General features: G+C 35.1%; 1 protein-coding gene across 2 annotated transcripts in view; it reads left to right on the forward strand.

Annotated features, from left to right (window-relative positions):
- Positions 1 to 1,545: 1,545 nt before the first annotated feature.
- Positions 1,546 to 26,397, forward strand: part of LOC145293627 (CKLF-like MARVEL transmembrane domain-containing protein 7) — a 71,170-nt gene continuing 46,318 nt past the window's right edge. Inside the window, exons 1-2 of one of the 2 annotated variants that reach the window (XM_080140038.1) lie at positions 1,546 to 1,768; positions 11,075 to 11,122. In XM_080140038.1, the coding sequence (XP_079996164.1) occupies positions 11,113 to 11,122 (10 nt within the window). In that variant the 5' untranslated portion in view covers positions 1,546 to 1,768; positions 11,075 to 11,112. Of the gene's footprint in view, positions 1,769 to 11,074; positions 11,123 to 13,895; positions 14,041 to 26,397 lie in introns of those variants that run through there. The other variant, XM_080140040.1, reaches the window with a different exon arrangement.

Genomic DNA, 26,397 nt, shown 5'->3' on the forward strand with positions numbered 1-26,397 from the left:
AATATATTTGTTGTTTTCAAGTCGGTTTCTATTTAACCCATAGTTGAGACCCTAACAGATACTACCACTCCGGGTCAGAGTGGACCTGGGAGCAATGACAAAGGGTGGCTACACGCTCCCCAAAGCTAGCAAGTTGGTGCCTCACCACTGGATATAGTTTACGGTCATATCCAGGACCCTGGGTGATAAGACCAAAGTGGTGATAAGTGGTCGTAGTATTGGAAATACTCAGAAAAGCTGCGCAGTTTACTGAAAAGGAAATCGGATGCAGTTTAATTTTGTGTGGTACTTATTAGCATTGACTACACAAGAAGTGCAGTGCAATTGCTGATAGGTTCAGAAATGATAACCAGTTTGTGTGCAGAAGTGTAAGAGAATGGAGACAGATGAAAACTCAGATGTGGAGAAAGTGCGGCTGAACAAGCAAGTTCTTCAAGTGGGGACCAAAATTCAACTGTTTAGTCAACAGTTATTGTTCCTAATCACTAGGTTATCAGTCACTTGCTCTGAGTAAGCAGAATCACAATGTTCATATTAACACTGCCTATTGCCGAAGAGTACCCCATTTTTTTTTTTACACAAAAAGCTTTGCATGATAATCAGTGATATCATTTAGCAGAGAGCTCAACCCAAGAAGGGGAGCATAGCTCGTCCGCCACAGACAGACAGACTGTTTCGCTGTACCACAGCTTTTAAGTGTGGCTAGACAAGCAGGTGCTTGAAGTCAGAATGAAACCTCAATCGTCTAGATGACAGGCTGATATTTTATAAAGTTGGGTCATTTATAGTACTGAAGGTGAAATTAAAACACCAAATTCATATTTACAATAGAAGATCCGTGGCTTTCTGATATACTGGGCATGTGTCTAAAATCTCCATTATAAAAATTAACTGATTTGCATATGGCTTTGCAAAAGGACATCTCATCTAAACTTTATCGTTTTTATTGTTGTTTTTTAATTCAGTGATTGTTTTCATTTTACTATAACATAAAGTTTTATGCATGAATAATTTTATGTATTGTAGATTAAGGCTCAGGCAAGGAGCCTTGATGTCAAGGAGAACCAAAAAAGTGCAAGGAAAGAGGTTTGGTTGTTAAAATACTTTTATTTTCAATCACACAGGTAGTTGTTTTAAAAACAATACTGAAACTAGATCAAAGAGTCAATCAGTCTGCTTTCTTTCTTCTTTCTCTTGTTTTCTTTCCTCTTTCTTGCTTTCTTTCTTCTACTCATTATACTGAACGAGAGAGAGAGAGAGAGAGAAGAGAGAGGAGGAGGAGGCGGAGCATAGGGGGAGAGGGAACTTTAAAAGAAAGATTTTGCACATGCTACCTTTAAAAAAAAAAACAACACCTCTACTATTTTGTTATCCATACCCACAGGCAACGAGCCTTGCTAGTGTACATATAAAGTAAATATATAACATTGACAAAATAGACAAAATATCCTCATCTACTTTACAGATTAACACGAATTGTCTCTGCACATTATTTCCCCCCTCCCCCATCACAAACTCACACACAGGACAGCAACGAGAGAAAGCTTATATTTTCCCCTAAGAGTGTCTTTATATGTGGCGTGATATAAAGAGATCAACGCTGAGCACACGACGAAAGATTCTCTGGTTTTTTTCTCCCCCGTAGATCACAACTCAAGCTCAATTTTTTTCCCCCTTGGATCACAACACGAGCTCAGGTGAAGAATCGTTCAAAGAATGATTCACCGACTCAATGGTTCAACCTCCAAATAATTTGATTCCGTATGAGGTAAGTCTAAATAAAAGAAACACAACAGCAATTGTTTTTGATTGATTTCTATTTTACAAGGCCGCACTGACATTGACATTTGAGTAGACATGGAGACTGATTAGTCGGAAGTAGGCAATGCGAGTGTTGAAGAAAAGCCTTTATTTTATATCTCACAGGCTGCATTGACGATACGTTGTTGCTCGGAGGGTGGTCCCTATTTACTCGTCTCCCCACGAGGACAATGTCCGATGCAAAGTCGGTTTTTAAGTTTGCTAAAAGTCCAACTCGCCTAAAATAAATAAATAAATAAATAAATAAATAAATAAATAAATAATAATAATAAATAAGCACTTTGGATTATGATAAAAAAAAAAAAACTTAAATTGCCTCAGTCTCGAAGACTTTCTCTTTCACTGACGAGGTTAGATGTAAAGTCGGTTTCTAATGTGAGTAAAATCCAGGTGCACTCTGGATTGGGTCAAAAAATAAATAAAAATTACCTCAGTCTAGAAGGATTTCTCCTTCACTGACGAGGACAGAAAAGATGAAGTATAGTATTAGAACAGATACTACATTTTGCTCCTTGTCTAGGGAATCTTTTTTTAGGTGGGGTGAGGTAGAAACTATGGCATTTTATGTGTGTGTGTGTGTGTGTGTGTGTGTGTGTGTGTGTGTATTTCCCCAATTATTATGTTTTAAATAATATTCTGAAAGTTAAATGTTATCGTTTGTTTTGTAAATTATCAATCGAACGAAATTGTTATAAAGCTAAAACTAACTGTTGTTAAGGTAATGTGTTATTTTAATCTAAATTCTAGTTCATAAAACTCATTATGTCTGTCTGTTTGTCTGTCTGTCTTCATTTTTTCAAAGTGCATACTGCATATCTCCTCCGAGACGCAAGATCGCAGAGCCGTTATGTGTTATTGTACCTATTTACTATGCCTCCCCACGAGACAGAGTTAGACACCAGGGTCGTTTTTTAACGTGGAGAAAAGGTACAAAAATAAAAATTGTCTCAGTCGTGAAGGATTTCTCCTCCACCGAAAGAGAACAAGAAATAGAAGTGCAGCAATCTGAAGAACAGATACTCTGTCTGTCCGAAAAAAAAAAAAAAAAAAAAAAGATAGAAAAGCATTTCCGAAACAGTTTACAAAAATTAATAAAAAAAGAAAACTATATTACACATTGATCCCTTTTGGTTTTTAGTCTCATATATCCGGGCATTGTTGGGACCAAGACTGAGATGTTCCACCTTCATCTCATGGGATTTCTTTGGTGGAAAAGGGAAAAGGGGGAAGTATTCTTTCGCATAATTCTTGCGATACGGGATCAATCTTTGATATATATATATATATATATATATATATATATATATATATATATATATATATATATATATATATATATATATATATATATATATATATATATATATATATATATATATATATATATATATTATTATTATTATTATTATTATTAATTAACGCAAGTTCATTTATTTTTTGTAGTTTTAACATTGTTTCATTGTTACAGTTTATTTATTCTTGGTTTTGTTTTAATTAACAAGTCTGATTATCTTATTACTTCACATTTAAATAAAAACGTATTATTATATTATTGTTGAACATTATTTCATTTTTAGTTTGTTAACTTGTTTATAACTTGTTTCCTTTTTCGATTGATTAACTAGTTATAATTGTTCAGGTATATAGTATTCGTGTATTAATATTTTTCATTTGTATTTATTTTTGTTAAAGTTTGTTAATTAATGTGTTACATTTTCGTAAACTGTTTCGACAATGCTTCTTTTTTTTTTTTGTCTTTTTTTTGTAAACGGGAGTTATCTCCCTTAGATAATCCGCCTCTAAAACAGAAGCGCCTTTTATGAGGTTTTAGTTGGTAAAAATAACTGCTAATGGGTAAAAATTCATAAAAGATTTGGAAATTGGCTGGCGTAAGTCGACTTAAAGTGCTCTTGTATACATGCACTTTTCTTTTCAATCACACAGGTAGTTGTTTTAAAAACAATACTGAAACTAGATCCACGAATCAATTAGTTAGCTTTCTTTCTGCTTTCTCTTGTTTTCTTTCCTCTTTCTTTCTTTCTTTCTTTCTTTCTAATCATTATACTGAACCAGAGAGAGAGAGAGAGAGAGAGAGAGAGAGAGAGAGAGAGAGAGAGAGAGAGAGAGAGAGAGTCTGTTCATTTTTAACTTTTTTTTTATCCATCTGATGATAGCTTAAACGGTAACAACCATGGCCGGAACACTAAATGTTTTAGTTTCGATTCTAGCTGATAGCACACAAAACAAAACACATAATTCAAGTTTATAATATTATTATATGACTGAAAGAGAAATTGATCAACTTATCTTAACTGGATGATTTGGTAAAATAGTTACACTTCTGCAATGACGCATATTAACTCATTCAAGCCTGCGCGAGCCTTTTCTAGTCTCACACAAAAACACGCGTTCACATTTCAAGCTATATTGCTTGTCACATACATATGTGCACACAAACATACGCGTGCACGTCCACACACGTACATATATTCACGTTCGCGTACATACACTCACATTCACGTGTATATACACACACGCTAACGTACACACATGTACTCGCACACGTACGCACATGTAAGCACAGATGGACGACATCACTTCCCCTTTCAAGGGAAATCCACACATGTGCAAAAGACCACCGGAAACACCAATAAAAGAAAGAGCAATAAGCGGCTTCTTCCTTTTCCAACCTGCCTTCCGAGGTGGTTGGTCGGCGCACCAGCCACCGCCGTTTCGGCAGGCGTGCGCACGCGCGTATCCCATACCACTTGCTACTATGTGGGACAAAAAGCTAACAAACAGTACGTACACTTTATATGCTTTCTATCTCCATAACCTGGATTGACATTCTCACTCTTTCTCACTCTATCTCCCCTTCGTTTTTGTCCATCAAAACAGACATGTGCGCGACGCTCTACTGAGCTTAACCCTCTCTTTCTACAGGCCGGCTTGCCACTTCGCGTTTCTCTATTGCATTCCCCTTTCCTTCCACGTGTACACCCAAGACTTTCATTTCTCAACAGAAAATAAACGACATGTTTATTTTATTCCAGCATTTGAGTTCTTTGTTTCCTTCATTCAATTCGTTTCATTATTTTTTCTTGTAGCGAGTTTAGGGTATTTATATCTTAGTCTTCTACAAGCCATTGCTCCGTGATACTAAATAGGAAATAGACTGTGGCAGCCAATTTGACATCCCCATTGAAAAAAAATTCCATAGGTTCTTGTTTATTTCATTCCAATATTGTCTTTAAATATAATAAATATAAATATCCGTAAACCGTTTTTTCTATGAATATGTTTATCTAATTTTGTGTATCTATTGCATATAATTTTTTTCAAATGTGTTCATTTAAATAATTTTTTAATATTTATTTTAAAAAAAGCTTCAATAAACATTTATTTGATGAAAATAATTCACGAATATCCTTATTTTTGAAAATAAACATATTTATTTAAAAAAAACACTTTACGAATATTTTTTGAACTGTTAACATTCATTCATTTTTGTGAGGCTGTGTCTATAAACGAATATATTTTTCAAAAAAATAAAAAAATTATATGTTATACATTCATAAAAGTAATTAAACATATTTGGTTTTTCTTCCTTGTAATAATGAAATCCGATAGTTGAAAAATTGAGTGTTCATTAAAAAAAACATTGTTAACAACTTACTTGTCAATTTCAACGAAGCAATACTTGTTTTATATAATAATGCAGTAATATTTAACTAATTGTAATTGCAGATCGTATGGTCCCTTGTTCAAGCTCGGGTGTATCTCACCATTTCATTTTAATTCTTTTTCTTATTAATGATTTAAATTTATAAGGTACCATTTAAAATCGCCGCAAATCATTTCTTCGTTTGCATATTTTAAAACTAAACATTAATCAAAAGGGACTTTTCCAGGGCATTCATAGTCAAACCCAAATACCAGCTTTATCTTTTTAGGGCAATTTCAAGTAAAATCAACGTTATTTACTCAATTGTCATGTCGCAATTAGTTAAATATTTCTGCATTATTACAAAAAAAAAAAAAAAAAAGAAGTATTTCCATGATTCAACGAAAAAAATTTCATCATGTTGACATTTAATTGCTTCCCCACGAGAACAATATGTGACACAAGGTCGTTTTTAATGTAGGGGTTAAACCAGCTCCCCCAAAAGGGACACTCTGGAAGTAGGCAAAACTTAAAATTGCCTTAATATAAAAGTGTTTCTCTTCCATTGACTTAAATGTAACATCAGAACAGATACTACACTTAGATCTTAGCCCGAAGGCCAGATCTTACTTTTCTATTTAAAAATTTGCTATGTTTGCTTGTAATGTATGACGTAAATACAAGGGAAATAACTAATTTCTCCCGAATTGGCCCAAGTTTTTTTAAGCTTTCAGAAATTAATTACCTCCCCTGTTTCTAATTCTACTAAATTTCAAAAATAGTAAAAAAAAAAAAAAAAAATATTGAAAAGAAAAAACGTTTATAAACAATTATTTCATTAGCGTGCAGTGCGGGAAAAAAATAAAGAATAAAAAATTTGGCGATATAGAGACTAAGTCAAGAGTCTGTCTCTTAACAACATGTATTTTGTGGATGAGCGGAAAGAAGTTCTTGAAGCTTTGCTTCACTTTTTATTGAGAATCAGACGCCATCAAATTATTATATCATTAAGGGAGTGAGTTAGTGCTTTTCGGGCTCTCCCTAATAAAATAAATAATTCGACACAAGCTACTGAATAAACGAACAAACAACTTTGTAAAACTTAACAAGGAAAAGGTTTATTGAAGCGAGTCAGGGTAAGATGCCCAAAAGATATAACTCGGATAAAACTTGTTTGCCCAAGTGAAAATCGTCGATACCGGTGTAGGCAGAGAGGGAGAGTGAGGAAATAGGTCCGCTCTCTTTGGCGTTTGGCTGGAAAAAAAAGGAGTTTTTCTTGTCCTGAACGGAAACAGTTAGAGTTCCTTAAGGGGTAAGGAAGGTCCCTGCGCTATGACTCTGATTGGTCAGTATGTGCCATATCGCACAGTCAGGGGAGGCACTGAGGCACAAGAAAAAGAGTTCTATTTGTTTCTGCTACAATCATCTTGAGTTTTTGGCACGGAATCCCCTTTTCTGACTTAAGAATAGTCAACAGATTTTCTTTGATCTCTGGCAGTCCTCTCAACTCGGCAGAGATCTGCTTTTCTCTCTCTCTCTCTTTCTTTTCTTTTTTTTTTTTCATTTATTTTCTATCTCTTATCGGAACCTGATCTCCTTCTCCTCCTCCCTAGATTCACCGTTACATGAACAACACACTTTACCAAAAGGAATTTATTCAAACGTTTCCCAAATTCTAGGATATGTCTCTCAACAGTCAGTCATCACTGTCCATTTACCTCAGATGGCCTGTACGGGTTACAAGAGTCAGATTGTCCATTTGTTATAAAAGATTTCATATTCGCACGATGAGAAAAACAATTTTTTTTTCCTCACAAAATTTTAGCCTTTTCTCTAATTAAATTGTAGGCATTTTTCAGAAAAAAAAACAAACAAAAAAAAACAAACAAAAAAAAAACAAGTTTTGTGTTAACCCTTTTCAATCCGATAATATTGTCACAGATCATGGTAATGTTAAGTCATTTTTTTTTATGGAAATCGCTCCAGACAAGGCATGAAGCCACTTGATGTAGGAAGCTAAAAAATTAAAACGTACACAATTCAAAGTAAAAAAACCAAGCCAACAATAGTGTTAGATGAGTAGATTCTTCCCTCTTTTGTCAGAAACATTGATCATGGAATGTGAGGACTAAAGGGCAAAATAAGGGAAATGAGAGTTATGAGACTGGCGAAATAAAACACATTTAGTCTGTCTTGTTCCATTGTGCTTCTTCTATTCGTTTTTTGATTCTCTTCAATTGAAAAAGACATTTCTATGCGCCAAATGATCGCCATAAGTGACTGATAGATACGAAGAATGATTTTAACATTTTAAAAAATTAACTCCAAACTATAATTCTTGTCTGTTAACAGTAGATATAATTGCAATTTTAAGTCGCCTTTAATGGCATCTATGACTGATTGATGCCATCTCAAATTTGACCAATGGCGTGAATCAAATCTTGATCAAGAGACTTTTCCAAATCGTCTGCATCTAATAAAGAGAAAGAAGATCTACCGAGGGGCTATAGCGTTCTATATTAGAACAGCATGGTATTGACTTAAGCATGAGCTTAAAGTAAAGATCAGATACAATTAAAAAGATTACACTGCCTATAATTCAATAGGAGGTGAGTGCACAACATTAGCTTAAGCATCTATCAAGGAACCAAGTACATGTTGCCTCCTTAAGCATGTCATATGTAGTCCTGGGTTCTATGGAACCTAACCCTTAGAATTTAATAAAAAAGACTCTTATCTACTGGAATAAATGTCCTAACCCAGTTTTATTTTTTGGTACCAGAGAGCATCCCAAGATCTGCATTCCTCACATTTATTTTGTCCTTGGCTACCCCCAAATGTTATTTCTATCTTGAGAACACCATCTATCCCTATATTCTATTCCAATCTTTGTATTTTTGATATTCCCACCTAACCCCCACTCCCATTTAGAAACTGACCTGCTTGTTTTCTGTTGACCCAGAAAACAGTGGATGATCTGACACTTGGCAAAGGGTTGCCAAGGCCTTACTAACCTGCCTCATTAGCATTTTGCTTTGTTATTTGTTTTTGGAGTGTTTGTAGATCTTCCCACTCCCCATTATTAATCTCGTATATATATATATATATATATATATATATATATATATATATATATATATATATATATATATATATATATTAGTGATGGGACGATTCCAATATTTTTCCTGATTCCTGTCCCGATTACTATAAAAACACATCTTAAATGTGCATGTATTTTCTCAAACGTAAAAACACACTTGTGACAGGGTGATCTAGAGATTTTAGTCTTACTGGAACTTTAAATAAATAAATATTTATTATTTTATTATTACTATAAGCAGTGGAAGATGTTTTATAAAAACAAAATCAACTAAAATAATTAATTAAAGAAATCGGTTTTGGCATCGGAAAATAGGCTAAAATTTTACCGATTCTGATACCCCAAAAAGCTCTGATTTTTCTGACTCCTGATTCCAATTAATCGTCTCAACACAAATATATATATATATATATATATATATATATATATATATATATATATATATATATATATATATATATATATATATATATATATATATATATATTTGTAAATAAAATTTTATTGAAATCATTTGGGATGTTTCAAGTATGTTTAAAGTCAGGGAGTGAATGCAGTATTTTGGGGAAAGAATATATCTAAGAGTAATCAAAAGTTTTGTTGTCAAAATGTATGACACTCGACCCTCCTCCCACTACTCCCCTCTCACAAAACCAAACATGGCGTAATGCCTAAGTTAAAGATTTTGTATTTTTTTATTTGACTAAACAAATTGGCCTATGGTCCTCCAGTCATGACAACCAACTACTCCACGAAGTAGCCTGTAATATAGAATGCCATGTGAGGGTCTCTATTAATATCAGTCGACATTTGTTCAGAAAAACACATCTATTACTAATGGAGATTTGGTATCACTGTCTGAAGACGGAACTACTAGCGCTATTATTGTATTAGCTTTTAATACTGAAGAAACTTTACTATTCTATTTTAGAATGCTAAATGCTAAATTTAGAGGGTGGGGATAGTGTAGTATCTGTTCTGTTCCCATGAGACTATCCTTTTTTGAGGAAAGAGATAGTGTAGTATTTTTTTTTGTTGTCCTGTGGCCATCCTCTCAGGCATAACCTCCCTTTCTTGAGGGAAGTAGTAGTAAAATAGCTGCTCTGTTGTTATGATACCATTCCTTTGGGTATTACCTCCTCGTTTTTTGAGGGAAGGAGTAGTGTAGTATCTGTTCATTTTTGATGAGATATTATCCTCCCAGGCATCACCTCCTCCTTTTTTGAAGGAAGAGATAGTATAGTATCTGTTCTATCATGAGTCATGAGGTACCGTCTTCCCAAACATTACTTCCTCCTTGGGAAAGGACAGTGTAGTATTTTTTCTATTTTCATTACATTATCGTCTCAGGCATTACCTCCACTTTTAGAGGAGGGTAATGTAATGTTCTTTTGTTATGATATTGACCTACCATGCATTACCTCGCCTTTGGGGGGGAATAATGTAGTATCGATTCTGTTGTCATGATACTATTTTTCCAAGGATTACCTTCGTTTTTTAGTGGACGTTTTGGGAAAGGAGTGTGGGTAATAATATACAATAGCGTGGAACGATAAAGTTATCGCCCTAAAAATCACAACATTACAGGTTTATTTTAAAACTTTAATTGAAAAAATTAATTCCGGTAACTTGATTATGTAGTAGAGCTATTCAATATAGCTGCCTTTAGCTTCAATTACCATCTTGATACAGGTATGGAACTGAGAGCATTACTTTTCCACAAGCACCGGCAGGAGCTCGGTGACTATTCAATGAATGGCAGTGATCAGGTTGGCTTCGGTGTTGTAGGAGGTCGTGTTGGTGATGTTCTCAACATATGATCAAACGAAGTAGTCCAGCGGGTTCAGGTCGGAGGGGGGGGGGAGAAGGACCAGTGAGAGAAGAATACAAAGTTGTAGCACTCCTTCTGAAGCCAAGCCTGGGTCTCTTTGGAATTGTGGGCCGACGCCGAGTTATGCTGCCACATCCAGGGTCTGCCAGCAGCCACCTGATTGCATTAAGGGATCACCACAGTCTTCAGCACATTCAGGTACACTTCGGTGTTGACTTTCAAGCCGACTTCGAAGATGTGAGGTGGTATGATATGGCCCTCACTTGAAACCACAACAAAGACCATAACCGTGGCCAGAAACTTTGTTTTCATCACTCTGAGCACATCCCTGCTATTCGTGGCAATCCAGATATGCATTTTGAGGGTGCTGGCAATGGTCCTGTTGTCATAACTTGGATCGGTAGAAAGCGTGAGTTGTACAGCGGTGCTTTCAGACATGATAGAAAGCTCCTATCACTCTTGGAATGTGTACATAACTGGCCAACTAGTAGATGGTCTACAACAAAAAAAATGAAAAACGAATTTTATCAAACGGAAATGGAATCATATCGTCTTTTCTAGGGCGAGACTTTTATCGTTCCATCCTGTAGAAAACATATTTCTGTTATTTTGTTTAATTATATTTCTTTGCTGATGGTTGATGTTTGTTTTTCAGATCAATTATTATTGAGATTTGTGACGCCACCTTCCAAGATGAGATCAGGTTAGTTTTTATGCATTTACTTTTTATTTCAGACTAACAGGAGGGAGGGGAAGCAATCTTACCTGGTCGTAAAATACGCTTAAATATGTTTTAATTCATGCAGATTTTATATTTATTATAACCTATTCAATATTATATTGTACCTAATATATAGTACTGATTTCAAAAGTTTAAAAAAAAAATTACTTGGGTGCTATTAACTAGAATCGAAACCAAAGCTATCACATATAGCTCTGGTTAGGAAATGGTTTTCTAAATCCCATCGTCACTGGTGCCATTGTACGAAAAATTATCAATATGCTATTGGCACCAGAAACTCTTCTTAATTTGCAACTGCAAAATAGATTACAGTACAACATGGCGTACACGTAAAAAGATAGGATTAATTGCTTAACAGTAGAGTTTTGTCGTACAACTTGAGTTAAATCGTCAATGCCTGAAGAGAATGTAGGGTTAGATGATGACATAATCTACAAATATAAAAGCGAAAATGTATGTATGTATGTGTGTTCGCTTTTTCTGTGTGTCTACAAAAGGCTTTTTTTAGAGAAGCGGTCGCTCACTTCACAACCTTTTAAAACTTTTTATATCACATATAAATCGTAATATCTCACAGTTAACAACGAAGTTCGCCTCTCTATTTAATTTGCTCGATTTCGGGAAGATAAATATTCAAGATTTGTCGCTCGCTACATGTGGGTTAGTCTTTTTCCTATAACATCTTGGGGAAAAAAAAAAAAAAAAAAAAGCGTTCAGCAGTAAATGAAATCCCGCAGTCAAACTTGACCTCATTAACTCATTAAAACGGGCACCTGCTCCAAACATGTTTCTGTTAGCATCTCGCGGTGGGGAAATGGTTAACATCGCACTTTTTTTTTTTCACACTAATTTACAACTTTGCATCAAGGGTTCGGGTTCGATCCTCATACTTACTTTTTTTTTAACCCCCCCCCCCAAACACCCGGGCAACGCCGGGTACCCCTCGCTAGTTGAATAATAAAGGTGCTCAGAGAGCACAAACCCTTGCCAAGGTTTATTGTGTTGTAACGTTTTAGCTTTCTGAAAGTTCTTTTATTTTATACTTGGGAGTCACTACATATAAAGGCCCAAAGGCCACTCGAGAGTAAGGGTTAATGAATGTAAGGTGGTAGTGTAGTAATCGTTAATGGTGTAAATTGGGTGAAATTTGATTATTTATGGGAACGGCTCAACAAGAACTTGTTTACATTGGATTTGAAGGCTATCATGTTGTATTCAACTGGGAAGCAGGCCAGCAGAACAGTGTTCCACAGGTGAGCAGTTCTGGGAAAGAGGCTTTGTTCATGGAATCTACATTTAGGCATTTAGAGAGTGGGGAGAGTCGTATATAGTGGTTGTATCTAATTGAGTGTTTTTTGTAGAAAGGTATAGGAAAGTAAACTAGAAATGGCTGAATGTTTACTTTTGGAGAAAAATAGTTAACACGAGAGAGATGAGAGAGAGAGAGAGATGAGAGAGAGAGAGAGACTAGTATTCTCTTGACTAATTGATTGACTATCTTATTAACACAGAAATACTAGCAATAAAAATGCACAGTTTGATTGAAGATTACATTTTTGCACGATTGATAGCAATTATTAGTTGTGATTCTGTTTAATTTTCGATTTTTGAGTGATTAGCAAGATTCCACGTGATCATCTTATACCAGCCATGTTTTCTTCTCATTCTCACTTAACAGAGTTGTCACTAGCTGTATATTAAGTTAAAAATGCTTTAAAATAAGTTAAAACACACAAATAAAAAAAAAAACTTATCCAAACAATGAGAAGAGGAATTTATCTTGCCTTTGGTAACATTTCTTTTTCACTCTGCTTTTGTTTTGTTGGCTATTGTTAAAAATGCCCACAAACACTAAGACTGGGACTATTATACAACTGGCGGCAATGCCAAAAACAGTTGAAATTTTAAGGAAAACCCTTGAATGCAAAAACTAACACACATGATCTACAAATGATAACTGTCCATGTGGCAACTGACACAGAAATAAAAGGAAAAGATAGTGGAACACTACATGGAACCAAGAAAACTGAAACTGCAAAATTGTAAGTAACCCCCCCCTCTAATTGTAGTGTCGGCATCACACAAAATAGTTGTGAAGAATCAATGCGAATAAAAAGGCAAAAGAGAGAAAGCACAAACCAGACCTCTTCTGGATGAATGTGAAGAGGACTGGAGCCTTAGGGAGCCATCTTGCCACTCAAATTCCAGTAAAAAAAAATAGTCATTGCCAGCGAGAAAACAATGGCAAGCGGCTGTTGCAGTAATGCAAAGACGACCAAAAGAGATGGAGAGTATTGGAAGTCTTGAGAAACTTGTTGCCACTCAGACTCCAGGAAACACCTAAGGTTATTGCCAGGGAGTGATTGCTAGTGATAGTCTGTGTGAGAATCCCTAGTGAGTATAAATAATGACTGAAGAAAAAAAAAATACACCTTTTTTTTTTTTTTTTTTTTTTTTTTTTTTTTTTTTTACTCTTAGCACTTCTCTATCTCGTTAAAAACTGCAACGTTCAAACAATAATGAAATATTATTCCCCTGGCAAGATTAACACGTGAATTAAGAGTAAAGCCGCTCTTCAAACCTGCAGCTGATTGGGGTTAGGGTTAGGCTACATTATTTGGATGGGAGGGTACTAGTAAGACTAATAAGCAGGTACTCACTTAATAACAAATTAAGATGATACACTAAGATCCTACTGTCCTTTTATCTATAGAAGGAAGTGGAAGGGGTGTTATTAAAAGAAGAAGAAGAAGAAGAAGAAGAGAGAGAGAGAGAGAGAGAGAGAGAGAGAGAAGCAGATGATAGAGTTGAATTCACATTTGGATTTTAAAAGGACAATAGAAAAGAAGGTTTAATTTTGCTCTGCCCTTAAAGAAAAGGTAGGTGCACTCGACTACATTTTTATTTTAAAAGATTTACAAAATGTATTACCTACATAGTTTCTGTAAAACTAACAATGAAGATGGGTTAAACTCGATGTAGATTTGTTACTCTATATTTAGTTAACAGCTATCCTGAAACGACTTCAAGTTGAGATATTAATATTTCATTAATCAATTTGAAAAAGGGTCCTATTTCATTTGTTGAAAATCTCAAAGGAAGTACAGATATTTCGTCTAGATATCACACACACACACACACACACACACACACACACACACACACACACACACACACACACACACACACGCATATACATATATATACATATATATATATATATGTGTATATATATATATATATATATATATATATATATAAAGTTTTGAAAATATATATGGTAATAATAATATATATAGCAGTAATAAGCTGCACAGAATTTTTCCGCGTTCCATCCTCATGAAAATATTTACATAAAATTTTATATAGATATATAAAATAATAATAATAATAATAATAATAATAATAATAATAATAATAATAATAATAATAATATATATAATATTATTATTGTTATTATTATTATTATTATCATTATTATTTTATGTATCTACATAAAATTTTATGTAAATTTTTCATATACAGTTTTACCCGGATATAAGAGACCATAATATAAGAAAAACGGATATAAGAGAGATTTTTTCTGGTCCCAAATTAGAGCCTGTGTTAATATACAGGGTAAGCAGGATATAACCCCCCCCCCCGGATATAAGAGAGCTGTAGAGACCGGAGACGAAGTCTGTTACATCCGACTTACACTGTATATATATATATATATATATATATATATATATATATATATATATATATATATATATATATATAACTATTTCATTTATTCACATAAATTTACTATACGAAAGTATAGATTTATGTGTAAACTTTAAGTATTTACTTCAAAAGTGCTCAAAATTACTATATATATATATATATATATATATATATATATATATATATATATACATTATCAAGGATAACCGACGTTGCCTGGGATTGAATGAGGATCAACGAATGTTCCACACTTCCAATGCTTTTATTGTCATTAGAATCGATGGCATCACCCAGTTTTCAAACAAATCAATTGATTGCCTGCTATAGTATAGTTGGGTACACCGGAAAGAAGTTTCACATGCTTCCCTAGAGTGACTTAGTCCCCCATACAGAGTAAAACGATAAAGTTGTCGTTCTAAGAAAACAACACTATTGCTTTATTTTAAAATTTTTATTGAAAAAATTAATTCAGATAACTTGATTATGTAGTAGAGCTGACATCTATTCAATGTAGCCACCTTCAACCTCAATCACCACCTCGATACGGGTCAGGAACTAGGAGTATGCCTTTTCAACAAGCATCGGCAGGAGTTTAGCAAATATTCTGCGAATACTTGGTGGATAGCAGTGACCAGGCTGGCTTTGATGTTGCGTAAGGTCATGTTGATGATGTTCTTGACGTATAACCAAATAAAGTAGCCCAGTGGGTTCAGGTTGGGGGAGGAGGGAGCCAGTGAGAGAAGCGTATAAAGTCGTAGTACTCTTTCTGAAGCCAAGCCTGGGTCTCTTTGGACTTGTTGGCTGGCACCGAGTCCTGCTGCCACACTCAGGGTCTTTCAGTGGCCGCCTGATTGCACCAGAGGATCACCAAACTCTTCAGCACATCCAGATACACTTTGCCGTTGACTTTCAAGCCGACTTTGAAGATGTGAGGTGGCTTGATGTGGCTCTTACTTGAAACCACACCAAAGACCATTAACATGGTCGGAAACTTTGTGCTCATCACCCTGGACACGTCCCTGTTATTTGTGGTAATCAAGCAATGCATTTTGAGGGTGCTGACAATGGTCCTGTACAGGGGAACATCTTCAATCTCGCTCGTTGAACATTGTGTTACTTTCAGTGATAGAAAGCTCCTATCACTCTCAGGATTTATACACAACTAGCCAACTAGTAGATAGTCTGCAACAAAAAAGAAAACAGATTTCCATCAAACAGAAATGGAATCATGTTTTCTTAGAGAACCTACTGTCGATTTTTAAAATTATGTTTATTTAATGGCTTGAATTAAAGTTTAAAAGACAAGAGTTAAGTATCATGGTTCAATTGTACTCTAAAAAGAAATACTCATTTCGAACGCGCTCCTGTCTAATAAAAGAATCCACATTTGATTTTATTGGTTGTTTTTTTCCTGTTTGTGCGGCGATAAAACTTCTCAAATTCACTTGTGATATTAGTTTGTATAAACGTGTTAACTTTGGTCAAAATCGGACTTTCTTCTTTGATTTTTAAAAAGATTTTTTCGATTATCGACCTGTGATACTTATCAGACGCATTCCAATACAAAACCTGCATAAGAACACTTCCAGACACATCAAGTACATTTGTGTGAAATTTAAATAAAATCGACTGAAAGAGCTCTCTCTCTCTCTCTCTCTCTCTCTCTCTCTCTCTCTCTCTCTCTCTCTCTCTCTCTCACACACACACACACACACACACAAAGTTCCTTTTATATAACAGTAGATAGATAGCTAGATAGATAGATAGATAGATAGTTTGGTAGATCTGAGTTGGAGGTAGGATACTTGTAAGGGTAACTTCAAGTTCCAGTTAGCTGAATTTAATTATGGAAAAGTCCAACGGGGGGGGGGGGAAATCTCAAAACATGATATCAGTTCTATGTAAAAATGTATTTCATCTGCCCAGTGCATTAGAATCTGCAGACCCAAATAAACATTTAATTTCCCTCCTGAAAAGAAGATGAAAATTTATATAGGGTTTTGAAAACCTTTCACCTCTCATGACCTGGTTGGAGGTGGGGGCGCATATTTTTAAAAGTCCAGATTTAATAGTAGTTAGAGATATTCTTAGACTACACCCATATTATCACATCCATCTAACTCCATATGCATCTTAACACACACACACACACACACACACACACACACACACACACACACACACACACACCATTCTAGTAATTATAGGAGCAACTGGAATCATGAAAAAGAAATTTAAAAAACTACCTGCAAAATATAATTGGTGAACCAAGTGCAAAAGAGATTCAAGCAATTGCACTCAAGAGGATGGTCAGAATCTTAAAAAGATCTCTCAGTTGGAATATCTGAGTTAGCAGGTGAATGTTTGGCATCCGGCAGGATGCCCCCTCCCCAGTTTGAACAAACTGATAAGAAATTAAAACAAAAAAGAGAGAAGACTAGAACAGTTGGAAATAAGTCCTACGCCATTTACTCTGCAATTCCTGCAGCTGCAAAACAGAGCTATTAAACCTGACATAGTGATAAAGTCAAGAAGGAGAGAGAGAGAGAGAGAGAGAGAGAGAGAGAGAGAGAGCGAGAGAGAGAGAGAGAGAAGCAACCTTAGTAGAAGGAAGATCTCTATCATTCCAGTAATTATAGAAACAACCATACTCATGAAAAGATGGCATAATGGAGTATGTAAGTACCTCCACTGGACCATCTGTAAAAAATTAAACATCCAGTGTAGCAGCAAATCCTGGGAACATCAACCTGAAAGAACAGTTGGAAATGCCTTATATATCATACATTACGATCATGTAATCCTTACAGCTGCCTACCTTTAAAATGCTGCTGTCAAACCTGACATAGTTATATGGAATAAGTCAGAGAGTTGCAACCTTGGTTGAAGTGAGTGTCCCTAATGATGGAAGTCTGAACAGAGCTGAAAGAGAGAAACAAACCAAATATCAAGGTCTCATGTACAATATGAAAAGAAACTGGAATCTTAGGGAGATATCAATCATACCAGTTATTGTAGGTGTCACAGGGTTTATGAAGAAGAACCTGAAGTCCTATCTACCTAATATTCCTGATGAACCAAGTGCAAAAGGGAACAACGAGGATACTAAAATGAGCTCTCGGTTGGTTTCAATAAAAAGCAGAGCAATGTTGACATCTGGTTTGGCTACCGCCATACCCAACGTTACAATCTTCAAAGGAAGAAAATTAAAAAAGAAAAAAATGGTAAAGAATTTCAAAAACAAAAAAATATAGCCGGTGAACCAAGTGCAAGAAAGATACAATCAATTGCATTTAAATGGATGGTTAAAATCTTAAATAATATAGTATCTGTTCTGTTGTCATGAGGCACCGTCCTCCCAAACATCTCACATAGAGAAAGATATGCGCAGACAGGAGACTTTGTTGGTTTGGCTCTGTTGAAAGAATGAATGAAAGTTCTTGGGTTTGTGGACGTAGTACAGTTGAGGTAGTAGGTTTAATTTAATGAGGACATGTGACAACTTCATTCACACAGTAGATAAAAAATAGAAAAGAACTTCAATTCGCTTTTCTTTTTTTTTGCTGTACAATGACATTTATTTCCTCATTCTTTCGCCATACGTGACTTCTCATTACGGCTGCGGCATCACTTTTCTCTCTAACATGCTCTCAAACATCCTCTAAGTCTCTCATGTGATCCTCTTCTTCTTTTTATAGTTTTCATTTTTCCTTACCATGACGTCATTTCACCCATGGCTCGGAATTTGCATATAGCCGTCCATGCCATGTTACAGAGACGCCAATGAAAATATGGGAGGAAGTAATAAGGACGGACTTGAGAAATCAAAGGATAAATAAAAACCTGGCAAATTTATTAAGCAGTCCAACATATGCCAGCATGTAAAACGGATGATGATGATGATGATGATGATGATGATGATGATGATGATGATGATGATGATGATGATGATTTGGGATTCAAATTTTTTAATTAATTTCTCATCAAAAACCTCAAATTGAAAGTTTCTATTATTGTTAGACACCCCACCCCAAGAAAAACGTGGCACTATGGATTGAGACAAAAAAATTACCTCGATTTAGAAGGATTTCTCCTTCATAGACTGAGGACAGAACAGATACTACACTTTCTTCCAAGCCTGAAAAGCTAAGAAGTAAAGTCAATGTTTAATATGTTTATCTCTCTCCTATAGCAGGAAGATGTGACACAAGGATCGGGAAAGTAGAATTTGAATAGCTAGCACTTTAGAGGAAGACCGATCTGGCCTGAAAATAATGCCTGGGCAGCCCCATTGAATTTACTGGTAGAGACGCCTCAGGTGACTAGCAATAAACTAACCCCTTCTCAAAAGGTGAGAAAGCAAAGTATGGGATGATTGACTCCCTAAAGCTGCACAGGACCAGAACCAAACCTCAGTCAACATGGAAAAAGCCGTCTCAACAAAGATCTGGACTCTAGTGGTTTTGGTGCTGAAAGAAAAAAAAATATATTTAAAAAATTTTCAAACGGTTTCTACTTAATTAACCAGGGAACACTGGGTGCATAAAAGCTAATCTGAATTTACAAGAGTATTAGCTGATCGTCTGGGGACTGTGGTTCAATCCTCAATCAAGTCATACCAAAGAATTAATAAAAATGGTACTTGATGACCTCTTGCTAAACACTCAGCATTATAAAGGAGACGATCAAGGGCAAGTGGAGTAATCATAGAAATGGAGTTGCTCCCTATCCAACATCTCCATGTAGATGCTAATGAAAAGGAAGCCCTCGAGTTGAATTTACAAGTGAAGAGTTGGAATGCAAAATGCAATGAATCCAATTTCAATAGAGAAAGTGAACAATAAAGGGACGAGCATATCAATTTTAGGCTTCAACTAAAATAAGCTTATTTTAACTGAAGGCAAAAAGAGGTTCATGTGTACAAGCAGCACCCCCTCTATATTGTTTTATTTTCGCCTTTTTTTTTTCTAATTTAATTTTTTCATCAGATTATTATCGATATAGGTACTAGTCTACCAGATTATCAAAATAAAATGAAAAAAAGTCAATATTTAATATTCTTAAAGGATGCTCAGTTTCTAATACAACGTTGTAGCAAATCGATCACCGATTTTAGAACCACTCAACGTTTTTTTAGACCAAATTTTGTAAATTTAGCCTCTTTTAAAAAAAGCAGTTTGGCCTTTTTTTTAAAATTCCACTTGAAATTTGCCTTTTTCCGATTATTTGATATACATATTTACGGTTATCTTCTTGATTTCAACGATGTGGTAGGGTGTTGACATACAACACTTTTTGAAGTGACAGATTCACAATAGTGAAAATGGCATTTATTGCATTTTGCATTCAAACTCTTCCAGAAGATAAAATTGTATTTCCCAGTAGATAAAGAAAGAAGAGTTACCTACATAGTTTTCTTTAGTAATTTTATTGACTAAAATTTTATTTACATAAACTAATAGTATGATGTTGCCCGGGAACATGGCTAACAAGAGAGAAGAAGTTGTCCGAATTTAACTTAGTAACAGCCAAATTAGACGTATTTAAATACTAGAACCTGTAAAAACCAATTCCATATAACCATTTACAAGTAAGACAAGGGGAAAGAAAAGGAAGTAAAAACCACTTGAAATAATTGTAAACTTTTATTTAAAGAGTGAAAAATAATTTGAAATGGGAGGGAGAAAAACATCCATGAATCTCTCAACGGAAATAAACCAGTCGGAAAACAGAAATGTCCTACACAAATGGCATTTGGGAAGATAAAACGAAATTCCTCCGAAATAAATGCTTGCAGTTGCATTCTTTCTAGGTTTTTATGGACGTGTGGATTGGGGAGGTGTGTAAAATGTTCTAAACCAAGTCACATGAGTGACACCTTTTGTGTGCGATGCGTTTATATATTATCTATTGCTTTATTTGAGGGAAAGAAATCTCTCTCTCTCTCTCTCTCTCTCTCTCTCTCTTCCTCACTTCTTTCTCCCCCCCCCCTCTCTCTGGCTCTTTTCCCTATTTCATGATGATGAGAATGTGTTTATTGTCAATGTAGCATGATTCACATAATGAAATATTGTCATCATGTGCTTATGGACATGGCTCAATTGTTAAGACAGTACGATATAAAATGAATAATACTTATATGACAGCCAGCTTTCTTAATAATAATAATAATAATAATAATAATAATAATAATAATAATAATAATAATAAACCAAATTATATAGCAGAAACCTAATAAAAAGCATAACTACATGGGTAGTATTACTAGTAAGATACTCTGGACCGTTCATAGAGTGGACTAAAGAAGAACTGAAACAACTCCATCAGAAGACCAGGAAACTCATGACCATGCACAACAACACTACATCCGAAGGACGATGTTGACCGATTCTACGTAAAAAGGAAAAGCGGTGGGAAGGGACTGGTTGATATAAAAGACTGTGTGAATGACAGCAAAAAAGAACTAGACAAATATTTAATGCAAAACACTGAAAGAATAATAGCAGCAAGAGACACAGAAAAAAATCAATAAAACAGAAAACAGAGAGACAAAGGATAAGACAAGAAAAGAAAAGTGGGAAGAGAAACAACTATACGGAAGATTCATAAGGATTACAAAAGATGAAAATACCAAAAACACCTGGACATGGATGCAAAAAGGACACATAAGCTGAGAAACTGAATCCCTAATAACAGCAGCACAAGACAACTCGATAAGAACCAACCATATCAAAGCAAAGATCAACAAAACACAAGAAAACAGCAAATGCAGACACTGCGAACAAAGAGGGGAGACGATAAACCATATAATAAGTGAATGCAGCAAATTGGCCGAAAAGGAATACAAGAACAGACACGACCAAGTGGGAAGGGTAGTACACTGGGAATTATGCAAACAACTGCATCTCGAATGCACAGACAAGTGGTACAAACATAAGCCGGCAACAGTACTTGAAAACGAGAATCACAAAGTGTTTTCTATTCCCACCTACGTCGAGTTTCATGACATTTGATATAAACACTCTAACATTTAATTTAGACCTGTAAGCATGGTCCCTAATTCATAGTGGCCCCTTGTGTCTAAGTGAAAATTTGCCATGTTTGGAATGAATACAAAAATAAATGAATAAATAAATAGATACTTGAGCTAGTGCCTTCTGGTTCTCTTTGATATCCCTCAATCTACTTTGAAGCGTTTCCACATCACTCTTGGACATTATTTTGAATGGGACTTTTCCAACTCTCGGTAAAATTGTCCTTTTCTGCAACAGTTCTAATGACAAGTTCATATCTCATCACTTAGCCTTCAATAGTTGCGTCTCATATTCTAAGGAGGGCAACAACTGGAAGTATCTTGTTTTCTCTAAATACTCTGTTGCAATATTTTTGATACTTAATAGAAGTATGATCCCTGAAAGTTGGGAGATACTATTTATAAACGCTGACAAATCAAATGGAACCACATTCTGCTATCAACCAATCAGAAACCGGAATTGCTCTATAAAGATTAGATCTTTTAGAATTCCAACACATAATTTTTTCGTGTCAACACGAGAAGGATCTTTTACTCTTCGGCTGCAAAATTATAAAGTCCAGAAGCTGTACAGAATAGCTGCCCACTGAAAATTTTTCATCTCCAGGACTTGTATAGAATAGCTACCCATCGGAAACTCTTCTGAAATTAAATAAGATACTCCCTAGTTACTTTCTTTCAGCCCCGAATCAACCTCACCTCTCAGTTGGTTTAACAACATCTTATACAACTGCAGATCGATCACCAGCCTGACTGGCTATCTTGACTGAGTAATTACGATCTTACTGGTCTTTTTGAACATAGTGTTCAGTATGTTTTCCCAGGTTACACCACTATTGATTACCACAAGTACCTTCAACCACCTTCTCCTGTCCATATTTGTAACGAGGTGGAGAGGATAATTAGTCCCAGTACTGTTTATGTTTACTAACCTTCTGTCAGGTGATACCTGAGATTTAGTCAATGATGCAGCCATCAGCCCTACACATGCCTGGAGGTTCTTCATACATATGATAGCATTTACACCTGTAATGCGAGCTGACTCCAAGGCAATACCGATACTTATCTTAATTTTCTTTTGGGGTTCTCTAATCGTACAGTTCGGGGTATATGGCAACCTTAAACCATAGCTTCAATAAGAGGTTTTCTTCAATCTTGATCGCTTTTTTCTGATTTAGTTTTTCTGAAGCTGGGACAGAGGCACAAGGTTTCTTTAAATAAGTGTAATCTTTCATTAATCTATCTTTACATATTTCGTTCAATTAATAATTTACCTTAAACTAAATAAAGTACTTATTTATTTTCAAATCGACCGACTTATGTTTGTCATTCGCGATTACCAAGAATAACAAATTAACAGATTGATTGTGATTAACTTGGACAATAAATTACTCGTACATTTTGTAAATATTAATGACCAAAAATATTGGACTCATCTCATTGAATTTTCAGTTTTCTATTTTAACAAATATATGCAATTTGATTAACCGTTTCTTCAAATAAATTCGAACAGTCACAAGTTTAGAATACCGTATATTTCGGTGTATAAGACCTTTAAAGTTAAAAAAATCATCTTTAAAAACTAATATTTCATAAGATACCGGGTGTTGTAATCTCTCTCCTAGGCTAAACAAACATGGTTTTGTAAGTTAACAGTTATCTAATACAACCGATATATGATAAATTTATTAAAATTTGCTCCCATTTTGTAGCTCATCTTATTTGACGGTCGCCTAATACGCCGAAATATATGGTATATTAAAATATATTCTTGGTAAATTTTCTAGTAATTTTTTCAATAGTGCTAAATACACAAGCTAATACACAAAATTCTTTCTACAAACAGAATTGAATTATCTACTGAAACTGATCAGTGGTGACTTTTATCTGTTGAACTGAGGTATTATGTCTTGGGTAGTCTTAGGAGGTCCAGCCTCTCAGGCTTACTATCCCTCTTTGGAAAAGGGTTGGCTTATTTCTAATTGCCTGCGGCGTCTCTACTTGGGAATGCCGACGAAGCTGCCCAGACTATTTTTAGAGGCCCGGTCTGGCTCTTCAGCTGTAGCATTGGCTTTGTCCCTCAACTTATATAAAGGAAATAAAGAAAGTGTAATTAAATATGATAAAAACTGTATATTATCGGCTGGGAATGGAGTCAATGGAGGCCAAGAGTCAAAGGTTTCAGTCTTGAAGTTGATACGTTGGTTGGATAAATGGACAAGACCACTCGGATGAGTTTTCAAAAGACGAAACACGTGTTTGTAGGTGTTAATATATTTTTTCTGCTTGATCCTAATTTCAAAAGAAACGAATTTTGATAAACGGATTGCAATGCTTTGTTCTACAGTAGCCATAAAAAGTGGACAGTAAAAGAAAGAAAGAAAGAGAGAGAGAGAGAGAGAGAGAGAGAGAGAGAGAGAGAGAGAGAGAGAGAGAAAATAGGAAGAGGAGGAGATAGGTTTCATTAAAACCACCCAATTACGAACACTCACATGATTAATAAAAATTTTCCAGTATTCATTTCAATAGTGCCCAATACTTAGTAGATCTGATTAATGTCAAGAAAAAGTATATTGAATAGTTACACACGTGATCTTGCTTCAGTCAATGTTCTCGGGTCTTTGATTTGAATAGTTTGTTATCAATCTATAAATTTCTCTGTTTGCCTGTCTGCCTCTCGATTCCACTTTTTTCTTGGAAACTATTCAGCCGATCTGGATAAAATTTTGTCTGTGCTTTTGGTATGATAAGGTGCAACGAAGGGATTTGTCACCACGATGCCATATTTACTCTAAAAGTTTTCTCAGAAAATACTCAGCCGATCTGGTTGAAATGTTGTAGGGATCTTGTTTATGTTAAGGTGCAACGAACTAAGTATTATGGTATCCATTTGATGCACCATTAGGGATTAATAGGGATTAGTATTAATTAAAAAATGAGCACAAATGCAACCATATTTAACCATCTATAACATAGTGCAAATGCATGCAAAATGACGTCACCGATCACGTTAGAGATGAAAAGAACGTTTTAGATCGTGTGAGGGACCTGGAGAATGGAACAAGATAACGTTCGAGATCTCGTGAGTGATGAGGAGCACTGAATGAGATAATGTTCGAGATCACATGAGTGACGTCACAACCATAACAATAAGGTTTGGTTTGGTTTGGTTGTTTTTGTTTTACAGCATATCAACCCTTTTCGGGTTATTAATGCCGAATCCAAAGATTTTGAAAAAAAAATTTTTAATAGAATATATTCGTTGTTTTCAAGTCGGTTTCTATTTAACCCATAGTTGGGATCCTAACAGGTACTACCGCTCCGGGTCAGAGTGGACCTGGGAACAATGGTAATTAAAGGGTGGCTCCACAATCCCCAAAGCCCGCAAGTTAGGGCCTCGCCACTGGATATAGTTTAAGGTCATATCCAGGACCCATAACAATAAGGAAATAAATGTCGTTGTACAACAGAAAAAAAGTTAAAGTTCTTTTCTATTCTTTGCCCACTTTGTGACTGAGGTGTACAGCGTGTTGCTTCTTAGACAAGGTTACACATCAATTTGGCATAAAATACTCATTCTAAGTCAACAGGCTTAAACTTTTACCTGTTTTTAACGGGCTAAAACGTCTAGTATTTTTATGTGCCTAAACCTGTCACCAATCTTCAATTATTTGTTTTTATTTTACATATATGGAATGGCTACATAAAAGACTAAACACGTGTCTGTGTAAGTTTATATTTATGTAAAATATATATCATCCCATCAGGGAGAGCATTTTGATGTAGGAAAAAGGTTTTTACCTTAGCAAATATGCAAAAGTCTCCCGTGAATAGAAATAACATAATTAAAGATTATAAAAAAATTCTGGTCGGGTAAAAATGGCACCGGTAAAAATGGTACTGGTAAAAATGGATAAACAGGAAAAAATAGCGCAATGAAAAAAATGCAGCTAAAAATCTCAGGAGTTTATCAGAATATTGGATACAATACATACAGAGACAACATCAAGACGTCAAATTAAAAAGAAATTATATCTATATTTAAAAATAGATAAGGACATTCAGCTATATACAAGGGTCGTTCCAAAAGTAAAACCTCCTATTTCTTTCTTTTTTTCTTTTTTAACTCAAATACTTGAAGAGCTACAAAACGACCTTTTGTGCTCCAGAATTTATTTTTTCTACATAGTCACCATCATTCTCAATGTACTTTTGCCAGGAATTCATTGACACATTTCTGCTTCTGATGCACGTCCATGACAGGGGTTCATTTCTTAGAGTATCACACTGTCAATATTTGCAACAGAGAAATTAAACTTTCAGGTCATGAATGCATATGGTTAGTCACCATAACAATACAATTTGCAATCCTCTCTGATTTATTAAGGCGGAAAAAGAAAATAGGAGACATTACTTTTGGAGCACCTCTTGCATATATTAGCATCCAAAAACATGGCTTTGAATGGAACCCGGATTTAGATATACTGGCGGG

The sequence above is a fragment of the Euprymna scolopes genome, chromosome 2, assembly GCF_053919585.1.
Source record: "Euprymna scolopes isolate OS-2025 chromosome 2, ASM5391958v1, whole genome shotgun sequence".
Taxonomy (NCBI): Eukaryota; Metazoa; Mollusca; class Cephalopoda; order Sepiida; family Sepiolidae; genus Euprymna; species Euprymna scolopes.